This window comes from Drosophila serrata, unplaced genomic scaffold, assembly GCF_035046125.1.
Source record: "Drosophila serrata isolate PLE 108 unplaced genomic scaffold, ASM3504612v1 contig_241, whole genome shotgun sequence".
Lineage (NCBI taxonomy): Eukaryota > Metazoa > Arthropoda > Insecta > Diptera > Drosophilidae > Drosophila > Drosophila serrata.
The window spans coordinates 3,445,266-3,465,511 of record NW_028257139.1 but is presented as its reverse complement, the minus strand read 5'-3'; the positions used below and the strand labels follow the sequence as shown (position 1 = coordinate 3,465,511).

Genomic DNA, 20,246 nt, shown 5'->3' with positions numbered 1-20,246 from the left:
CATACGCAGAGGGGCAAAATGTGTGTCCTGCTCACCCGGGCGGCTATTGTAGGGCTTTGGGTTTATCAATGAGGCGTTTGAACTAAGCCTTATCGGGGCATCACCAAATAGACGATGCCCCCACTGATAAGCAAGATGTCCAACAACTTCTCCCCCCTTCCTGCCACCGAAGCACAAGGAACTTGACTTTGCCCCATAACTTCGCCAGCTAAAGTTGGCGCATTCCATTGCAGACAGAACGAAAAGTTGGCAAATATTCCCTCAACTTCCACACCCAAGATGGAAAAAACACACAAAAGTTAGTCCCCAAAATAGGAAGAAGGAGGGAGATTGTCTATGGACCTTGGGGATTTATCTATGCCCCCCCCCCAAAAGGTTGATTCAATTTCCGTAGAAATGCGATTATCTGGAATGTGCAAAATTCATGTTTTGTCAAAGTTAATTGGAAAATTGAGCATAAGAAATATTTGATCGGGGATGAATATTTTTAGGAAAGCGAAGAGCAATGAATTTGCATTCACATTATACTAAGTGCTTAACTTCTCATTGCTTTAATATTATTTAACTTTAAAATGAATAAAAGCTATTGTTTTGAGTTCAGAGCTTATGCCTAGGGGCAATGTGAACAAATTACTCAAATATTTATTTTCACAAATCCCAATTAGAGCAGATTGACATTTCTCATTAATTAAATTTGCAAGGACCTAAACAGTTAGTGCCCGAGGGCGATTCCAATTTAGAAGCAAACAGCCAATGCTTGGAACTTTCACATTTCAAATTAAGAATTCTCGAATCGTGTTCAATCGAGAAATTCCATCGCTCTATCCATGGATTCATTAGGCATCGCGTCAGGTGACTGCCTCCACGTCGCCTCTGCTCACTTTGTTTGCCACTCGAGTGCAGGCAAAGGTCCTCCAGTGTGCACTTGCTATAAATAAACGCACACAGCGACACGTAGCAGGACACACACACACACACACAAAGCAAGGAAACGCCCCCAAGGCGTGCATTAATTACAACTTCCGGTTGGGGCTCGCCCGTCAAGGCGAAAAAAAGCGGGAAAAGGAAGCGAGCGACGTCAGATAACAAAACAGAGAACGCCATTAAACTGATTGAATGACAGCCTGATCAACTGAGCGAATGAATGACTAGGGAGCCGTTAGGGTTTGACTTGAAATGTCACGTTTCATTGAAGGGCCAGGAGCATAACAAAAAAAAAGGACCTCCCTCTCAGGTGGTTGTAAAATAGACTTCCTCCCTATAAAAGGTCTGAGGTAAGCACTTTTTGTGGTAAGAGAATCTATATTTACTAAGCTTTAAAATGTTATATTTTACAAGAAATAAATTCTGAAAGCAAAATTACAATATTTATAATTTGTGGGCTTGCCTCATTTTAAATTGTGTGCTTTATTAACATTTTTTATGATTATTATGAGGTGAATATTTTATATTTTGCAAGAACTTCTCTTAGGTGAAGGTAAAAGCCTCCCAAAACCACTGAGAAAATAGTGTTCATATATAGAATAATACCTAACAAATTGAAAAAACCTAAAACTAAGTTTTAAATAAACACAATTAAAATAATGAATTATAAAATACTCACAAATTACAACATATTCCTTCTCTTGAACATGTTCATTTAAAACTCTAAATATGGCAAAAGATCTTCTATAAATATTTATGCAAATACAAGTGCATAAAAATCCCATTTCAGCTGCAGCTATAACATTCCAAATCAAAGAACCTTTTAAATTGATTTTACGATATCAATCTCAAGAATTTTTTACAGTCTCAATGATTTTTCCGCAGTGAAAGAAGCAACTCTAAAAGCAAGAATGAGGAAACCAAATCATGCAATCAATAAACAATGATACGGACGAAGCAATTCCTATTCCCCCCTTCTATTGTTTACACGGAAAATTTCTTAACAAGTGTGAAGTGAAAAGCCGAAGATGGGGAAATTAGTACAGAGGTGGATATACATTTCTCAAATGCCAAACGAGGGAGAGAGAGAGTGAGTGGGTGAACAAAGGGATTATTGACTTGGGGCAAGTTTATTTTACGCCAAATGAGCTCAACCGCAAAATATCGATTTAAATCAATGTCCATCCATCTCACCCTGGTCTTTTGCTTATTTTTTCTGGGCCCTGACTGGTCTGTTCTGCTCTGCCAAGTGGATTTGTCTACAGCGAAAGGAAGGGAAGGAGGAGGAGCAGGTTACAATGGTGTAGGTGGAGGTGGAGCTGGGGGATTCGGATTGGACTGAGGCAGGTCACGGTGCCTTGCCTCCATGAATGGGAGCGCGTGCACATGGCTAAAACATGGAACCCGTTGGGCCAGCTTCTGTGTGTGTATGCTGGCTGCGTCTTTTTTTTATTTTTAGACATATCGACGTCTCAGCTATAAATATTATTTCTATTTTATTACACATTTTATTCGAAGCGATGTTTGTGTGTTCTCCTCTCTGAGGCACTGTTTTCGAACTCGCGAGCGCTGAGTGCTCGGTTCTGTGCTACATAGGTTCTGCGGATCCCTGGGCTAGGGCAACATCTGGCCGCAGCACGTGCCAATCCATTTGGAAATCCCTTCCAACCAGCCAGTCTGGTCCACAACAAAAAAATAAATTATATTACATCGTTACAATCCAAATAGAAAGAGCGGCGACATGGGATCCAGTCGAGAGTAGAGTTGAGAGCATTAATGTATGCACAGCATTGGGTTTATGCTTCGTAGAAAGCTATCAAGAAAGTCGAAGCCCAAATTTGATTTGTTCAATTTCAATAAAGTTGTCACAAAACAAAAGGAACAGAGCTGTGTTTAAGGTTTATCAAAGATATCTGATGTCATATGTTGTGCCTGAGAAAAGTCTGATGATGTCTTTCGTGGTGAGAGATAAGCCTTCACCAATATTTATGAAGATGCTGGAAGAATTCCTTGGTAAAGGCAATTAAAAACCTTTTTTATGCGTGACATGTGGTTAAGATTGTAGAGAATGATATTATTTATAAGATAAATATATTTTTCAAGAAATTTTATTTATTTAGAAGGAATATTTTGATTTTGATTACTGTAAATCGTTATAACTCATTAAATTTATACCTAATTAAATTGTTTAATCACTTAAAACTCTTATCATTTTTATATTATTTCCTGTAAATAACAATTCTAATATAAAAAGACTAATCCCCCTCCTATATCATTGAATTTCAAGCATCTCCTTTCATAATCCATCAAGATCTTTTACAACAAGACACTCGTCAGAGTAAATCATAAAAAATACGGGCAAAAAACGAGATCACTTGTCTATGAAAATGAAAACGAGGCAATGTCGGCGGTTTTTTTTGAAGACCCCAGAAGAAGATTCGACCCTTAGACCCGCAAATAGATGAATCCGAGCCAAAAGGGAAAGGCGGTGGTGGGATGCGATCTTATGGGATGGGCCACTGGTGAAGAGGCGTTGGCATTGCGTTGACGACCACGTTAAATGACTGACTGAATGACTAAGTGAGTGAATGAGTGACTGAACGACTGAGTGAGTGAGTGAATGAGTGAGTGAGTGACGGGCCCTACTCGTCCACCGATCCCTCTAAAAAACTGAGATCTTGACAAGCAAACGAAACGCTGAAAATACAAACAGAGAAAATCAACCCAAAAGCAAGATATCAAGATCAAGCCGATTCAACGGAATTCCATTTAGTGCTGGGCAAATAACAAATAACAAATGAACCAGGAACTACAACAAGGTAAATGGAGGAGAAACAAGTTCAAGAGAAAATTAAGGTGTAATTGTGCTTTGCAGTAACGGAAAGTCGCGACTCCAGAACAAGAACAGTCATAAAAAATCAATGTTTGAAGTCGGTGTTTTATTGCTTGATTCTGTTTTTGTTGGCGGGAAGGGACTTTTCCCCCCTCTGCTGATTGAAGGGGCAGTGGGTGGAAAAATCAGTGGGGCAGCAGTTACACTTTGGCCCTTATCAACATTTGTCCAGGCGGCGCAATAAACTTCCATCTATTGTGCTGGACCAGGTCGTTACTCGCCTCGCAATGACCGGAATAATGCTCAATATGGTGGCATTGGATAGTATATATATTGTTTATGTATCCCAAAATTTAATGGAAAAATATAGCAGAGTATTTAGAAGTATCAACAAAGGAAGTTAAAGTGCTTTGAATGCAATAAAATAACAGAATACCTGATATTATAATGATAGAAACTTGGTCCATTTAAACTCACTTAAAATGCTAAATAACAATCATTAATATTTCAATCAATAATACAAATAACTAGTATAAATATAATACAATTAACAATCATTAAGTACACATAAATATTTGTATCTTAAATGCCAATAAGATACACATGCACAATTAGATAAACTTCCTTCCCCTTTACTATTTACCAAATGGTGTTGGGCAAAATATCCCTCAAACACTCAAATAAAATCTGGCAAATAAATCAAAACATATCACATAAACTTGAGAATCAATCCTGGCCACAAGAACCTCCTTCTCAAACCACTTGACCCTCTATCGAAATATGCTTACTATCATCGAACACTTGAACAGCCAGCCACAAAGATACAATTTCCTACACCCAAACCCCCCTTAAGTGCCTTGACCCTTTTGGCCAACCGAGGAAAAAAGATTATAATAATAATCGTATATTGCCGCAATGCCATAAAAGTTGACCAACTTGGGGGGATTCCAGCTCCAGCTCTCGAGATTTTCCATACATATAAATGAACTAATTTGGTTTACGCTTTTTGGGTGATTTTATGGACCGCAGTGCCGGCAAATGGCAGCCAGAAAAAGCCCTGGGAATTTCTCATAGTGTAGGAGGAGAAGGCAAAAACAATTGTACTAAAACATAAATTTACTTTATTAAATAAAGAAAATACAGCCATAATTCTTTGGCTTCCATTTCGTCTTCTCTGCTGACGTTGTCTCTGCCCCTCGTATATATTTTCCCTCTTTTTCTTGGCTGGCGTCATTGTGGGCGTCTTAACAACCACGCCGATGGCCAACTGACGCTGAATTCTGGCCTTACTTAACCAAAAATAATTATGTGGGATACCTCCGAAACACACACACACATTGGACACAACTAAATTAAGCATATTTTATCTATTTTTATAAAGAAATAAAAATAATAATTTGGCTGCTTCTTGCCATTTGTTAATGGCTTTGAAATGAGCAAAAAGTCAAAAAGAGCAACCACCAAATATTTCCAATAAAAATATACCAAGATTTATGTCACTCATAGAAGACAGATGTATACTCTTTCATAAATATTTTGAAACAAGGAACATTCTGCTATTAAAATGCTAAGTTTATAGATTTGAAGAATCTGTTTTAACAACTACTTTTAATGGGAAAATGTAACTAATAAACTTAAATAATGTTCCCTAATATAAACTCTTGTCTTGAGTAATTTAATTATAATTTTTATTTATTAAGAATATAACGCCTTTATGTTCAATGAAATAAGCTAATTCGTTATATTTACTTTAGACTATAAATTAGTTTAAAGTAAACAGAAAATTTCAAGGCATTTGCCAAGATAATTTCAAGTTATTTCAGGTCTTCAACCTCCGCTAAAGATCGTAATACCCATTATATACACCCGTGTATCGGCAAAGGTGGAAACTCTTTCGCAAGACGCCAACAACTATAACAGCTTCCACCTGCATGCCCCACAAACAAACAAACAAAAAAATAAATGAGAAGACAACAAATAAAAAGTGAAGACGAGGCGTTGTCTTCGGTGTGCCTTTTTTTCCACGACTTCTCCCCAACTATTTCACCGGCGTTTTGTGTCTCGTTTTTTGTCTTGTAATTTATTTATAAAATCTTCCCCCTACACAGACCAGACCAAAAGTTGAGCAGAAGACGCACCGAAATCCGAAAAAAAAGAATATATATATATATAAAGTAAAATAACGCACACCGGAAGTTGTGGCTGGGCGCCTCATCTCGCCTTCTCTTCGCATTCTGCATCTTTCGGAAGCCAGACAAATGCTTTAGAGACAAATTACTTGATTTGCATATATATATATAGTATATATAGAAAGAGCATTTTCTCTCACCCGAAAAACCTCTCAACATTGTCAATTTTTTTGTGCTTCTACACGCTCTTGTTCGGTTGATTCTTTTTTTATGGAAATTTATCAAAAATTGGATAAAGGGGGGACCGACCCAAGAAGTGGAGGTTTGAGCGCAAATTTGACGCGCAACCAAGCGCAGCAACCGAATAAGAAAAACCCACCCGAAAAGGGGCGGTAAGTTGGGAGTTTTTCCCTCCGCCCGAAAATTTTCCCAGCTGTGCCCCCTACTGTCAGTTGGACAAGCCGGCTTTGCTTAAGACGGGTTCCATTCATTCATTAATACCCCAAAAGCAGAAGCGACGCGGGAGATATCCCAGAGATACTTTTTTTTATTACACGACGACTCCGACTCCCGCCCCCAAAGACATTGCACCAGCATAATCCCAATAAGACGATGATTCGGGCTGACTGACTAGATGCCATTGCTATGGCAGCGATTACGAAGGAGACACCAGCCACACCAGCATCCAGCATCCAGCATCCAGCATCCAGCATCCAGTATTCAGCATCCAGGCACCAGTAGCATTCGCATCAGCCAAAAACAAAAGTTAAAGCCAAGTTCCTGTAGCCTGTACAGTGGTCCAAGGTCGTTGGGCAAATGATAATGCCAACAGATTTAGAGTGAATAGATCAACAGATGGTCTATATAAATGATCTCGAAATGAAATGTTTATGAAGTGGAGGACAAAGAAGGCCGATCATTGATGATGGTTTAATGGATAAATTTAATGAATTGATTTGTCTTGTTGATTTTTGAGAACATAAAGTTATATATATCACAAGTAAGGAAACTATCTTTGGGATGATTGCAGTTTTTGAATTATTTTATAAAATAGAATTGGAAATTGTTCAAAGCTAAGCTTAAAATATTAGCAGTTATTGGCTCGATATTTATAGATATTTTTTATGATAATTTTCCCGAGATATCACAGTTTAAAAAACTCATAACTCGGTGAAAAAAGTATATATTTTAATTTGGAAAGCTTTTCCATGTTAGTTCTTGCTTGTTTAATAATTAATTTATTATAATATCCCAAAATCTTTCTGTAATTCGAATTAATTTTTTGGATTTCACAGATTTAATAGAATGTATCCTGAATTTTTTTGTACCCATAAGGAACATGGAGATAAGTATTGCTCAAGTTCCTACCAACATTTGCCTTTATTTGGTTGAGTCAATATTTTCTTCTTCCTTCCGTGATGTTTAAATAAAGTTTGTTACAAACATAACATAAATAGACAATGGGAACAAGTATAGCAATGTTTGAAGTAAGATGGGTACATTACATTATTTATTACTTTCGAAAGGAAAATCTATATTTTTCAGCTATATACAAATAGCATATATATTTCAATAAATACTCGTAAATAGGCATATAAACCCAGAATAATTATAATAAACTAGTTTCACAGATTAAGCACTATCTCAATGTGATGCTCCACTGATGCCCTTTCCCGATAGAAATACATATAAATATAATGTAATGGATGCATGATGGATGGCTGGCGCCGCACTACTGACTAAGCAGGCAATAAATTTTCCAGACCCAATCGCTATCAATAGATGATCAGATCAGGTGTAATACGATCGGTTATAAATAGTCTCGCGTAACATCGCAAAATAATCTACGCTGTTCGATGCCCCTTAATCAGGCGGCAACATCAACCGGATTATGGGGCACAGAGGGACCCTTATGGAATCCCATTACTCAATCGGAGGCCCTCTAATGAGGGGAAGAAATCAAGCAAATTAAATTCAGATCATTTTTCCAACCAGTGAGTGCAGTGTGCTGGCGGCTAATACCCAAAGCTCTCGTGCAATCGCGAAAATGTAGGGAATTAAGTCAGTCAGTGACTGTGTGTAACAGTTAACTGAATTTGCTCTCCGAGTTGCACAATCGTTGGGGAGGAGGAAAGTCGGTGGGAAATCGAGGAGGCGGGGCAAAGCTGCGGAAAAAGGGGATCAGACGAAAGTCTTACTCAATCCCAGTTTGCTGCTGCAGTCAGTCTGGGGCAAAAAGTAAAACTCAGTTTGAATGCAGCGCAACTAATTAGTTTTGAGGCTGCCTTTCTTGCTGCCGTAATCGCAGTGGGCCACAAGACGGCGACAATTTTTCCCACTGAATTTTCACTTTTTCCTTACCCGGTTTTCTTTCCATAGCTCGCTGCGCCGTGCTACGTGCCCGGCCAAAGAAATCAAAGAAAAAACCGAGTCGAACAAAAGAATTTATGAGCTACGAAAAACTCTTGGCCTCGCACTTGCTGGGAAATAAAGGGAAGTGGGAGGAGGCAGTGGCAGCTTTTCTATCTTTGTTATTTTTCCCATCGGCATTCGTTGTTCTTTCCAAATAAAATTTCCATAAAATGAAAACCGTAATTTAAAAATATTTAAATTGCTTTTTTTCGGGCCGGATTAAGCTTAGTGCCAGCGAGTATATACATAAACATATATATTTTCATTCAACTTGTCTTGCAAGGGGTCAATTAATTCATTCTTGGCATTCCAAATAAATGATTTACGCCACAGCGCCATAGTTGTTCCAACAGAGAGTCGTAAGATTTATGTTTTGATAAATGAACTCTATGTTGTGGCTTGGTTACAGCAAGTCTAGTTCAAGAATCTAAGATAAAGCATTGTTTCTTGCAAATAAAACCAAGAGAATAAACCGATAAAGCTAGAAAAATGGTTTGTTTCATGTAAATTTATGAAACCATAAAGTAACTGAAAAAGCTTGCTTTTAAATCAAATTTTCAGTTTGTTCTACGATTTCAAAAACACAATTGTTTGGTAATTAAGTTCTTAAATTATATTCTCTTAAAAAGAATAGTTCCAAGTGCGATCTGTATCTAGTTTTCGGTTTATAAACTATGGGAAATTTATCTATAATTTAATTACCATCAAAAAATAATAATTTAACAAAGGCTTTACAGTTTGTTTTATTTATCCCCAGCCTTATCTTTACGAACCAATTGGCTGATTAATTATTTTGTGTTAACTTTCCTTTTTTAATGGTTCCTATAAAGTGTGCTTCTAATCTGTAATTAAACTAAGTAAAGTTACGACTTTCTTATGACATCATTATTATGTGTAAACACTGCCAAACTTTAACAAGAAACTCAATTATATAGAATCAAATGCAAAGATAAGGAAATCGGAGTGCAGAAATATAACAAATCAAAGTAATCGATGACCCTGCCACAAGGGTATCGAATGGATGCCAAGTGCTTTTTACGATTATATTTTATTTGAATTTTATTTGTCGATTTCTTTGCCACTGCCTTTTGCATGCTTAAATTCAAAATCATGGCCATGGCTCCTAGCATGCGATTTCACGTTTTCTGATTGTGTTTTTTTTTCTTCGATTTTTGGTCTTTTAGCCACACACAATCACATACAATTCGAACGAGAGACACGCAAATAAATAAATAAACATGGCTGAATAAATGAATATTAAATGGCCAAAAGCTTTGACCGAAAACCAAAAAAAGAAAAAAGGCAAATAAACACAAGTAATAATGGAACGAGAATAAACAAATGAATGCTCGCCAAAAAGTGATATTCGATACGTAAATGGAAGAAAATGTTTAAATGTTTGTGTTTGTTTGCCTAATCAATTTGCCATGATAGTGTACATGTGTGTGTGTGTGTGTTGCCTTAATATTTGTTTATTTTGTCAGAGGGGCAAACGAAATTAAATTCTAAGCCTGCAACAGGCAAGAGATCCAAACAAATATTTGAATGACGGCCATAAAAATTGAATTGAAATAAAGCAGAAGATTGAAATACACTTGCAGTAAAGATATACCTAAAAGAACAAGTATCTTTGAGTGTTTTTTTAAGCCGCACTATCATATTATTCCATCAAATAATGGAAGGTATAAAAAAACTTAATAATAGTTTAAATTACATTTCAATAATGCCAGAAATTAAAAGAAAAATACCTGTTAAGAATAAATCTGATATTTGCAAGTCACAAAAACAAGTTAGTACAATTTTATTAACCAATTTGGTTAGCTCAAACATTGTTATTATAAGCTAGAATATAAATAAATCTATAAGTTGCAGATACTCTCTTAAAGGGTAACCAGAAATAAAATAAAAAAGCCACTGCCGACGTCATCGAGCAAATATTTTAAAGCTTGAATTGAAACTTGAGGCTTGAGGTTTATTTTTCTAATACTGTTGCCGCCCACGTACAGCGCACAGTAACAACAACACCTAAAGATACATCAGCTAAGAGATACTTTTACAGACGCACACACACACAAAGAAGCGAACAGTGAGAGCGGCAAAACCGCGAGAGCGGAAGCAACAACTTCGACAGCATAGAAGTGTGCGAGGGAGAGGAGGCGATCGGTGGAGCTGCTGGAGGGGGCGTGACAGCGAAGGGGCGGAAGGGCGCAAAAAGGGGGAAGCGACAAAGAGGGGAGTGACAAGCTTTTGCGGTTTTTAGTTACACCAACCTCAACTTGTTTGCCAGTACCATGGGACGAAATGGAAAATTAATCAAAAAATGGAAATATTTTCTATTGGTCATAAAAGAAAATAATAAATAAAATTAAATATTTATTATTTAAATGATAAAAGTATAATCCAGTATAAAAGTAATGATGGGACGAATTTTAAATATAAGTAGATAGAAGTATATATTTTAATTGTATAGATTCTATAAAATTATATTTGTTGTAAACCTATAAGGTCATATGTAAATATTGAAAATAATATTAGGTATTTAAAATAGTATTAATAATAGAAACTTCAAGCCCCAATAGTTTCAGTGGCAAGTTTAAACAGTATTTCCCATTAAATCAAAAAATAATTCTAAATACAATATATTTACTAGGGCCCCAAAAAAATTAAATACTTTTTGATTTGGAAATTATATAGAATCCCCCATGCAGTAATATCATAAAAATTACAAATTAGAAGCGGCAGAAACGATGGCCCACTGTGCTCGCGATGACGGTGTCTTTTGCCTTACGCTATTGTCATTTACTTTGTGGCAAGCAATTACATGCGACAAGCCAAGCGGCAGTTGTGTTGTTGTTCTTGTTGTTATAGCTGTTGCTGCTGTTGATATTTGATGTTTGCAGCTTATGGGTTTTCTGTAGGCGTGGCCCAGTTTATTGTTGCCATCGTAGTTTGCCACATTTGGCCGGGAAAATTTATGTCAAGCCGACTTATTTTTTCTGTTTTTTTTTCGGCCTCTGCGCGAAAACATGCGTAAAAGTAGCTGCGAAAAGACAGCCCACTGTCCTGCTTCTCCTCTTTCCTGCCCCCAACTTTACCCCTTATTTCTAACGCTTGCTGAAATTCAAATGCCAGCCAACAAACATGCACAAACTTTTTTTTTTTTGGTACCCAAAAGGGGTGTGTGTGTTAGGGTGGCTCTAAATTTACATAAGCCAATGTTCCTCTAACAATAAAACCAACAAAATGTAGTATCTTTGTTGTAAATTGTATTCTATTATTGAACAAAAGAAACGACCGTCATAATCGTTGTTTACCTCATAAAAGTCAGCATTAAGAGCCGGCGTTTGTTAACCTGAGCTAATAACTTCAATTGACACCTAAAGTTAATGGAAAATATGGAGCTTCTTAAGTTTACTACCATACTTTGACTTTAGGCACGTTCTTGTTAATACATTTAAGCATAACAATTTATATAGTATTAAGTTTTAGGAGACTTTTTGTGCATTATTTAAAATGGGAAGTTTTTGGTTGTATAGTCTTTAGTATTCTGGCAATATTTTGAATATTCTTCAATTTCTGATTAAGACTTATTAGCTTTATAAAATGTGTGTTCGGGAATAGTGACATACATATCTTCTAGATTCCTGAATAACATAATGTTTCCATTTATTAGTAGCTCAAAGGGAACTGAAAGAAATATGCAATACCTTTCTATATATTTCTTACTACATCGACGTCTAGTCTAATTAATACACTTAAATCATATATAAATATTAATCCATTTAGATCTGATTTTAATCTTAAAAACTTTTAAGAAATGAATATACCCAAAGGACAAAGCTTGGTCAAACTAAGCAAAGTTCTTTTAAACAATTATTCCGAAATGTGGAGTCTGTGGTCCACTCCTATCGTACCACCCCCCATTACGTGTGGGCGTGAGCGTAAGGGAAGAAAGGAGGAGAAAGAGAAAGACAGAGATGGCCTGCGTTTAACAGCAGCGTTGACAGCCGCATTGAGCGCTTGGCATCTGTCAAACGTGTCATACGCAAAATAGCTTAACTGTCATAAAAACAACAAGTGCGTCAGGCAGCGGAGATCGTAAAACGCTTTATTGCAAACCCCGAAGGGCCGGAGTGGCAGGGTAATGGGGCGGCGGGGGTGTTACACACATGGCAAATGTGCGGCGCCGTTTATGTCTCACAAATGGGAGCAACCGAGACGGACTGATGGGTGAGAGCGAAAAGGTAAACACTCGAAAATCCCATTGATGAGAAATTCCATTGGGAGCTGTGTTTTGATTTCCATAATGTTTATGTTTTATGTTCTAACCGATTTATTTGATTTATTAACTTTACATCTGTAAAGGGAAATTCCTTAGAGGATTGGATCATTTTTTTAAATAAAAAATAACTCCCATTTCCAATAGAACACTTGCCGAGTTGGAATCATTTTCGCCTGCAAGAACAAGTGCAGGTATAGAAAGACAACTGTACGGATACGTAATATTAATGGTTTTATTTAAGAAAACCGTTAACATGGTAAATAAAAGCTTTAAACCTACTTAACTCAGGTTTAATGCTTTATTTTTACCATTTCAACTTCCTCTTAGCTTCGCTAATGTTTATGCATTATGGTTTATGTGATTTATTTATTAACTATCCTTTGCAGCTCTCCCACAGCTTGTTTCTCTCTGTCTATGCCCCACTCTCTTTCATTCTCTCACTCCTTTCGCCCGCTTCTTTCTCTACTTCGGCTTCTGGTCGAAACGCCAACGCCTCGCACACATACACACACTCGCATAGTTTTTGCCCCATTCACATGCACTCTTGGCTGTGTGCGTGGTAGAGCGCTGGGGTTTTAATAATAGCACACACACACATTATAAAAGCTCCCGCTGGAGCAGAGAAATGTTGCAGTAAAAATTTCAACGCCCGCACTTCTGGCAAATATCAAAAAACAGCAAGCAGAAATCACAAAAGCAAATACAAAACTTTCTTACCAACACAGACGCAGGCACACAAACTCCCTTTGCCCGAGAGGGCTAAAAGGGCGGCGGGAGGCGGGCGGAAGAGAGAGAGAGAGAGTGGGAGGAACTGCCACAATAATACTCTTGTTGTCTGCGGCAACAGTTATGAGCGGTGCGAGAAAGAGAGGGAGATGCAAAAAAAAAATAACAGGAAGTTTGTTGATTTTTTCCTTCTTTTCAATTAACACAAACTACAGGGGGAATGAGAAAGAGGGAGAAAGAAAAAGTCAGGGGGAGAAGAGAAGAGAACACCTCTGTGGGAATTCTACAATTTATGATTTTTTTTGCACGGCATAAACAAATGCTTACACAACAGCGCAATTTATGTTTATTAAAGATAATTTCTGTCTCTTCATTGCCTTTGCCATGTATTTGCTACCCGGCCTTTTCTGAAATTTTATATTTTTTAATATATTAACGAAAATATGCAAGTTAAAGTTAAAACTTTGAACTTTCGGTTAACCTTATATGTACACATGAATGTCTTTTTAATTTCAGTTTTTGCTCATATGTATACATTATTACTATACACTTTTTGTTTACTTCCCCAGCCAATTGTTTATTTATTTTTGCACGTTAAAAAACCACAACAGAAAAACCAACAAAACACACACGCATAGGCAGTTCACACGCATACCAATTCATATTTACCGTACCTCTCACAACAACAATTAGTTTTTCACCAAAATGCACTGGACGTCGCTCCCGCTGTCGCCGCTCCGCTGCGTCGCTGCTGCTGCGCTGCTCACCCCGTAGCCGACACTTTTCTTGCTTTTGTATTTGCAAAGACACAAAAACACACAGTGAGACACACAATCACAGAGACACCGGCGCCGCCGACCGCCTTATTCTTTTTTCAAACAAACTCAAATCCGCTAAACACACACACACCGAACGGTAGATGATGCCGCGCCGTCGTCGTAATTCGTTTTATTTTTTGGTTTTTATTTTAAAAACATGCCGTCCTGGACCGTCGCGCTCGAAAATTTTTTGGAAAATGACGTTGGTCGCTGGTATTTATAGCCTTTAACCGACAGTGCTGGCAGTTAAGCTTTATTCAAACTAATTGAAAAAGCTTTTGAAAGCTTATAGACTGAAAAAGTGGAATTTAATATATTATTCCTATTAATTTTATTTTATAATCAACGGTTTTATTTGTATAAATTCTTACTTTATCTTTTACATTCTTTAAGTCCATTTAAATATTTAATAATTATTGAATTAAAATCCCTGTGCCTACATTTAAATTTTACATTTTACCCGTGTAGAGAAAAATTGATTTTACCTATTTTCCCCACTAGGTAAAATACTAAAATTGTATAGTGTGCCAGGTTATTGGATTGGGTGCTTTTCTGTGTTGGATTTTAGAAAGGTGCAGGCACAAACCATTGCTATTAAAGGGGAAACCCAAATTATTAAAAATCAATAAAGATAATTGGGGAAATATAAGCCGAATTAACACAAAATTAGGAAAAAATAACATATTTGTTGACTAATTAAGTACAGGAATCTGGATACTTTATTAAAGACATCGACTTAACAATTAGCAATGTCAGTAGCACTTCTTATTGCACCAGTCCCAAATGCATCCATCGTTCGGATTGCAGCCGAACTCACCCGGATAGATTTCACAAAAGTCTTGGGTATTCATAAAGCCACAAAATCCATTGGGACAGAAATAGCTGTAGCAGCCGGGCGAACATTTGTCCCGGAGATGGTCCTTGCATCCGGAGCAATCTAGAACATCTGCAGGGATATATGTATTTTATGTTACCTCAAATTAAGTTTGCTAAATTATTTAAAACTCACCACTTTCCTTGCAGTCAGGTGTGCTGCAGGCCACCAGCGGAGGATTGGGCGGCATTACAACCATTTTTCGATTGAGGTACTCTGTCTGAACGACCTGCGGCGGCTTGAGGTAAATCACATTTGAAGTGCAGACCCTCGGATCGCATAACTTGTGATCCTTGCTGGAGCACACCCAGTTGGGGGCGTAGTTGATGCAGATGCGGGGACTCTTTACCACACAGCAGCCCGAAGGCGGCAGGTTGCCTGGAAAGGCCTCATCTCCTCGCTCCGTCGTGGTGGGCACTAAACTGGGATATACCCAAGGTCGTTTCGTGCTCGTCTTCACCATTGTGTCTTCGGGTATTGATGGTGGCGTTGCCTCGTAGCTTTTATCCGAGTCCGGATTGTAGGGATCGGGTGTAACATACTCAACCCGATTTATATTCTCACTGGTTACATTGTACTTATGCTCGTTGTGGATCACATTGCCGATCTCCAGGATGGTGGTAATATAACCAGGCTCCTGGCACCGTCGACCGTGCCATACGGTTCCTGGTGGACAGGCCGGTGATATGCAGCGTCCGGCGTAATATTCGCCTTCTGAGCAAACGATTTTGCGGCACTGCTCCTCGTAGAAAATCGAATCCGGTGGACAGCGAACATATTCCACAGGAGGCGGAAGTGGAATTTCTTCAGTGGTAGTTTTTGTTGTGGTAGTTGTTGGTTCTGTTGTTGTAGTGGTAGTTGTTGGTTCTGTTGTTGTAGTGGTAGTTGTAGGTTCTGTTGTCGAAGTTGTAGTTGTTGGTTCTGTTGTTGTAGTGGTAGTTGTTGTGGGTTCTGTTGTAGTAGTAGTTGTTGTGGGTTCTGTTGTAGTAGTAGTTGTTGTGGGTTCTGTTGTAGTAGTAGTTGGTTCTGTTGTTGTTGTAGTAGTAGTTGTTGTCGACGCAAAAGGACAAGGCACTGGATTCGTCGGATGGCACAAACCATCAACATTTAGGAAATATTCTAAAATATTTAAAAGTCTAATAAATACATATTCATACAGTATTTAAATCATAAAAGCTGAAAGCTTTTTTTTAACCATGTTAAAAGTCTAACTTTACTCAAATAATTATTGGTAAAAAGTTTATAATTGGTATATTTTTATGCTTACCATCAGGACACTTTGTAGTTCCTTGGGGATAGCAGTTTCCATTTTTGTGTAGGTACTGGCCTAAACAGAAAACAAATCATAGATTAATTATAATTCGGCTCTTATTTAATTTATTTATTATATTTACCAGTTTTACACTTTGCATAACAATTGCCATCCTGGCTTAAGTTATAGCCTGTAAAATGTTAAGAATATATTTAAATAAAATATATATACCGAGTGAAGTGAGGTTCAGGACTTTTTAAGCTTACCAGGGGGACATTGATTAGTCTGTGGATAACAATTTCCATCTGTGTTCAAAAAGTATCCTAGAAATCAATACCAGATTATTTTATAAATGTTTCGAAAAGTCCAATTAATTGCTTACAATAAGTAAGTTAAGTTCAGTGTTGACATTAAACTACACTTTTTTTATGCAATGAATTAAAATCGCTGATAAGGAATTCAAGCCTTTCCACTTATCAAACTTTATCGATTATTTATAGACTTAAAGGCGTCATACTTATTGCCCAACAAATTAAAAGATAAAATCATTAAAATAAGCTCATTGAAATTGTAAACAAGAGACACCTAAAACATATTTATAATATATTATTTTTTTGTTGTAAGTAATGTAATTTATTTTTAGTTTACAAAGCCATTTAAACATTCATGTATGGATGTTTGGGTTTGTGAAACAATTAACATTAAACACAAATGTACACAAAACCTTACTGATAATCTTGGACTCTACAGAGTACGCATAATTATTTTTAGAACTGAACATTTCGTAAATACTTTTTATAAGATTTCAAAAGAGAGAAAGAGACCTTACCCGTGGGACAACTAGACACGCTTTCGCACCGGCCATTGATAAACTGATAACCCGATGGACATAATGGCTCCTAAGGAAATTGGGATTTCGGATTAGGGTTCAGATATTAACAAGTATTTGCTGACAATTGTATTATTTATTATTTACCACGATATCTGCCAAGGAAATTTCACAAATTAAAAGGCTTATCAGACATCCGAGGAGAGCTGATCTCTGCAATTTCGTAGGCATACTGCTTGATTTCCGGAACAACATCTACGGGATCTGTTCGCGATGACACTCGAAGAGAGACTAATCAAAGTGTCGATCCGGCGATGAGCTCACTAAGATGGCTCTGAATGGAAAGCATAATTGCCGGCACCGCGATAACCTTCTCCTCCGGATCCCGATAACGCTGAAGGTCGCACTGGCGACAGCTTCTGGTTTGGGGTATTTGACTGGACTGTTCCTCATCCGCGATCAGTGTGTGCCGGTCTCAGTTCTAATCGGCATGTGTGATCGCAAAGTGCTTCCCTGGTGGCCGCTTCTCCTGCCGCTGCTAATCTGTATCACCGGATTTCCAGTGGAGGCTATCGATTCCGATTCCAATCAAAGTCTCTGCCCAGATGGTGAGTTAATTGAGTTGTACTCTATTCGATCCTGTTAATCCAAATCATGGATGTTTTACAGGCGAGGTCTACATCAATGGCGTTTGCTCCTCTCCGGCCCCCGTGGTGTCCCTGTGTCCCAATGCTCCGCTAAGTCCGACTGTGGTTACTCCTAGTCCACCGACTACTCCACCTTGTCCCAATGCTCCCTTATCTCCCACTGTTGTGGCACCAAGTAATCCTCCTTGTCCAAATGCCCCCTTAACTCCGACTGTTGTGGCTCCAAGTAATCCTCCTTGTCCTAATTCTCCAGTTAACCCCACTGTTTGTTCAACACATTGTACAACGACTTGCGTCACGAATTCCCCAACACCTTGCCAAAATTCGGGTGCCAGTCCCTGTTTCAATAACTGTATCCAAACCTCACCCTGTACTTCTCCATGCAATAATAATAATTGCGGTAATCCTCCTTACCCTAACAGTCCTTACCCCAATTATCCATATCCCAACTATCCATATCCCAACAATCCTTGTCCAACCAATCCCTCTCCCAGCAATCCTTCTCCCAACAGTCCTTATCCGAACAGTCCTTGTCCCAACAGTCCTTATCAGAACAGTCCTTGTCCCAACAATCCCTCTCCGAGCAATCCTTACCCCAACTATCCTTGTCCCAACTATCCTTATCCTAGCAATCCATCTCCCAACAATACCTCCCCCAGTAATACCTCTCCCAACAGTCCTTGTCCTAACAATCCCGCTCCCAACAATCCTTCCCCCAACAATCCGGATTCAAACAATCCAACTCCTTGCAATCCTGATACAAAGAATCCTTCTTGCAATCCTGATTCAAACAACACCACTCCCGCTCCTCTACCACCTCCGCCAACCTATCCGCCACTTCCGCCTTTGCCGACCTATCCGCCACTTCCGCCTTTGCCAACCTATCCACCATTTCCGCCTATGCCAACCTATCCGCCACTACCAACGTATCCACCCTGGCCAACAACATCAACTCCTCCTCCGGACGATATTGTCGAGATCCGTTGCCCGGAAGGAACTATCCTGGTAAAGAACCGCTGTCGCCTTCTCTACTGCGGCGGATATGGAGTCTATGCCAATGGACACTGCACACAGGCCCGTTGCCCGCCAGGATTCGTTTGGACTGGCCACAGGTGCTCCATCCCTCGGCCCACGGAGTTGGGGAATATCCACCTGGAGAGCACCGTTCACCAAGAGTCTGGCAATTTGCCCCATTTGATCACAAACAATGTGAACAATGTCAAAGTAAATGCCTCGATTGTCATACCGGGACAAACCTCCGAGGAGGATGAGGAGGAAGTGGAAGTGGTGGTGCCACAACCACCAACGGGACCCTGCTGTCAAGTGGTGGCACCCCGAACCTGCACCGCCCAATCCAATGAGACTTACAGATGCTTCAGCCGGAGCCAGCAGCAGTGCGGTACCTTCTGCAGTGCCAACCGAGTGGTGCTCGTACCGATGGTCGTCTCCACTTGGATGACGCAGGCCAACAACCAGATGATGGTCATACCGCCCAACTGGGCGGGTCAGAGTTGCCAGTCAACCGGCGGAGTCTGCCAGCCGGCAAACAGTAAGCCAATGAGATGGAAAACTCCTGAGTAATGGTCTGATTTTTCCGATTTCCTTTCACAGATTTCTACGATTGCAGCGGCTGTGCGGCCGGTGACTCCTTGACCTGCTCCTCGTACTGCTACTCATACAAATGCAGCAGCCACAATTGTGCCTTTTATGATCAGTCTCAATACTGCGCCCAATATCCTGGCCAAATCGGATGCCGACCCTCGGAAGGATGGTTCCCGACAGGGTAAAAGGAAGGCTTTTCATATACAAATATAACTTGGACTTTTACTGAGTCACAGCGTTTCAACAAGTTCAGTTAATAAATTACCTATGGTAATTAGTGGCATTCTCAAAGAACTAATAGATTGGGTTTGACTGTTGTAATGTTGGTAACAATTTGGTTCTGCTGTTGGTGAATAGCTGTAGATGTTGATATTTTTGTTGTTGAACAGAAATTCATAAATTTTTGGTAAATAATTTAATAATCTAATTAGCATAGAAGTTTTAGTTGTAATAATTGTTGAATTGGTATCTAATTCCTTGTGTTGTTGGTGAATGGCAGTAGTTGTTGTTATTTCTGTTGTAAAAAGAAAAGGATACGGCATAGGCTTTCTTAAATAGTAAATTTCTTCAGTGTTTTTTTTGTAATGTTTTGTAATTGTTTATATACCTTAAATTTCTAGCCAATCAACCCTTTTGGGGCTGAGACAGCACACTGTTTACTTATTGAAATTCAATAGAACATATTTGACGTCACAGGGCAATGTGCTGATATAAGAAGGTGCGTCACTTTTAAATATTGCCTATATATACAAACTTTACCTTAAACCTTAGGAGAGCGGATGTTCTTTTACATTTAAATATTCTATTTCAACGGATTCCCCTATATTTGTTGACAAAACTGACATCAAATCTAAAAACAGACTCTAGTGCGAAAATCCTTATCGATAATCATTTGCCAGCAAAGTTTTTGCAGCATGC

General features: G+C 38.6%; 3 protein-coding genes and 1 long non-coding RNA gene across 4 annotated transcripts in view; 1 reads left to right on the top strand and 3 right to left on the bottom strand.

The window, feature by feature from the left end:
• LOC110188406 (uncharacterized) overlaps positions 1 to 14,323 on the bottom strand; it is a 35,635-nt gene extending 21,312 nt beyond the window's left edge. The window contains exon 1 of the mRNA XM_020958131.2: positions 13,981 to 14,323. The gene's annotated coding sequence lies outside the window, so the exon portion shown is untranslated. The remainder of the gene's footprint in view (positions 1 to 13,980) is intronic.
• A 485-nt stretch (positions 14,324 to 14,808) lies between these two features.
• On the bottom strand, positions 14,809 to 17,427 carry LOC110188317 (uncharacterized). The gene is made up of 7 exons (XM_086831941.1): positions 17,227 to 17,427; positions 17,080 to 17,149; positions 16,517 to 16,573; positions 16,393 to 16,440; positions 16,266 to 16,325; positions 15,134 to 16,117; positions 14,809 to 15,070 (listed from the first exon to the last, which is right to left on the bottom strand). The coding sequence occupies exons 1-7, from the start codon at positions 17,332 to 17,334 to the stop codon at positions 14,877 to 14,879; spliced, it is 1,521 nt and encodes a 506-aa protein (XP_086688067.1). The 5' UTR covers positions 17,335 to 17,427; the 3' UTR covers positions 14,809 to 14,876.
• Positions 17,408 to 19,600, top strand: LOC147643913 (uncharacterized). Its single transcript, XM_086831940.1, has 3 exons — positions 17,408 to 17,687; positions 17,749 to 19,275; positions 19,338 to 19,600. Exons 1-3 carry the CDS (start codon positions 17,408 to 17,410, stop codon positions 19,511 to 19,513), a joined length of 1,983 nt encoding a protein of 660 aa, XP_086688066.1. The 3' UTR covers positions 19,514 to 19,600.
• Positions 19,601 to 19,728: 128 nt separating this feature from the next.
• On the bottom strand, positions 19,729 to 20,185 carry LOC147643912 (uncharacterized). Its single transcript, XR_015271445.1, has 2 exons — positions 20,088 to 20,185; positions 19,729 to 19,842 (listed from the first exon to the last, which is right to left on the bottom strand). It is a non-coding gene; the product is annotated as an uncharacterized LOC147643912 (long non-coding RNA).
• Positions 20,186 to 20,246: the final 61 nt, after the last annotated feature.